Source organism: Erythrolamprus reginae, chromosome 1, assembly GCF_031021105.1.
Source record: "Erythrolamprus reginae isolate rEryReg1 chromosome 1, rEryReg1.hap1, whole genome shotgun sequence".
Lineage (NCBI taxonomy): Eukaryota > Metazoa > Chordata > Lepidosauria > Squamata > Dipsadidae > Erythrolamprus > Erythrolamprus reginae.
In genome coordinates, this window is record NC_091950.1 from 229,633,617 (window position 1) to 229,635,114 (window position 1,498).

General features: G+C 37.7%; 1 protein-coding gene across 1 annotated transcript in view; it reads left to right on the plus strand.

Annotated features, from left to right (window-relative positions):
* LOC139156607 (cytochrome P450 2K6-like) overlaps positions 1–1,498 on the plus strand; it is a 40,158-nt gene that overhangs the window by 34,123 nt on the left and 4,537 nt on the right. Inside the window, exon 7 of the mRNA XM_070732462.1 lies at positions 613–797. Within this exon, the coding sequence (XP_070588563.1) occupies positions 613–797 (185 nt within the window). The remainder of the gene's footprint in view (positions 1–612; positions 798–1,498) is intronic.

Sequence of the window (1,498 nt, forward strand, 5' to 3'; positions counted from 1 at the left end):
ATCAAAAGCTTTGCAAAAGTCGATATAAATTGCATCTATAGATTTCCCTTGATCTAGATGAGTTGTCCATATATTTTTGCAGTGGAGGAGCTGCAGGTTGCAGGATAGTTTTTTTCTGAAACCAAATTGTTTGTTAGAGAGCAAATTATTAGTTTCTAGGTGGAGTAATTGATTTATTTATAATTGATTCCATGACTTTGCATGGGACACAGCATAGTGAAATTGGTCTGTAGTTATCAACAAGAGAGGGGTCACCTTTTTTGAAGATGGGGATTAATAGTCCCAAAGTGTTTCCACTTGCGCAATCTCACCAGCACTTGAATTGCATTCAACACACTACTACGATTGATCCACTAGGTTCACATGGGCATAAGGAGCAGTGCAAATCCCTATCGATGTTGCCATATACTGGGCTGAGTATGCAGGACTTCTAAATGTACAACAGACTACAGAGGTCTGTTTGTAAATAATGCATGAGTGATTGTTTAAAGGACCTTCATTCAAGGATTACAGTCAATGACTTTTGTTTTCATTTAAAACTAGAGTTTATACATTAACTGCGTTTAAAACATAATTCAAAAAATGAATCATCTTGATCATTTTTTTTCCTAGGAAAGGTCCAAGAAGAAATTGCAAAAGAGATTGGTGATACCCAGCCAAGGACAGACCACCGAGCCAAAATGCCTTACACTGATGCTGTAATTCATGAAATTCAAAGGTTTGCTGATATTATTCCATCCAATTTGCCACATGCAACTGCCATGGATGTAACTTTCAAAGGCTTCTTCATACCCAAGGTGATCAGTCTAAAATTAATGCATAATAATAATAATAATAATAATAATAATAATAGCAACAGCAACAACAACAACAACAACAACAACAACAACAACAACAAAAGTACAACAACAACAGAGTTGGAAGGAACCTTGGAGATCGTCTAGTCCAACCCCCTGTTTAGGCAGGAAACCCTACACTACTTCAGACAGATGATTATCCAATATCTTCCTTAAAATTTCCAGTGTCGGAACATTCACAACTTCTGGAGGCAAGATGTTCCACTGATTAATTGTTCTAACTGTCAGGAAATTTCTTCTTTGTTCCAAGTTACTCCTCTCCTTGTTTAGTTTCCACCCATTGCTTCTTGTTCTACTCTCAGGTGCTATGGAGAATAGGTTGACTCCTTCTTCTTTGTGGCAACCCCTGAAATACTGGAACACTGCTATCATGTCTCCCTTGTCCTTCTTTTCATTAAACTAGCCATTCCCAGTTCCTGCAACCCATTCTTCATATGTTTTAGCCTCCAGTCCCCCAATCATCTTTGTTGTTCTTCTCTGCACTTTTTCTAGTGTCAACATCCCTTTTGCACTGGACTCTGTTTCTGAGTGGTCCAACACGTGGAAACTCCAAATCTCAACCATAAATATAAAATATTGTTCCAGGCCCAATGTTCACTTCTCAATAAACACTTTGTAACACTTTACAAAATCCATGTATT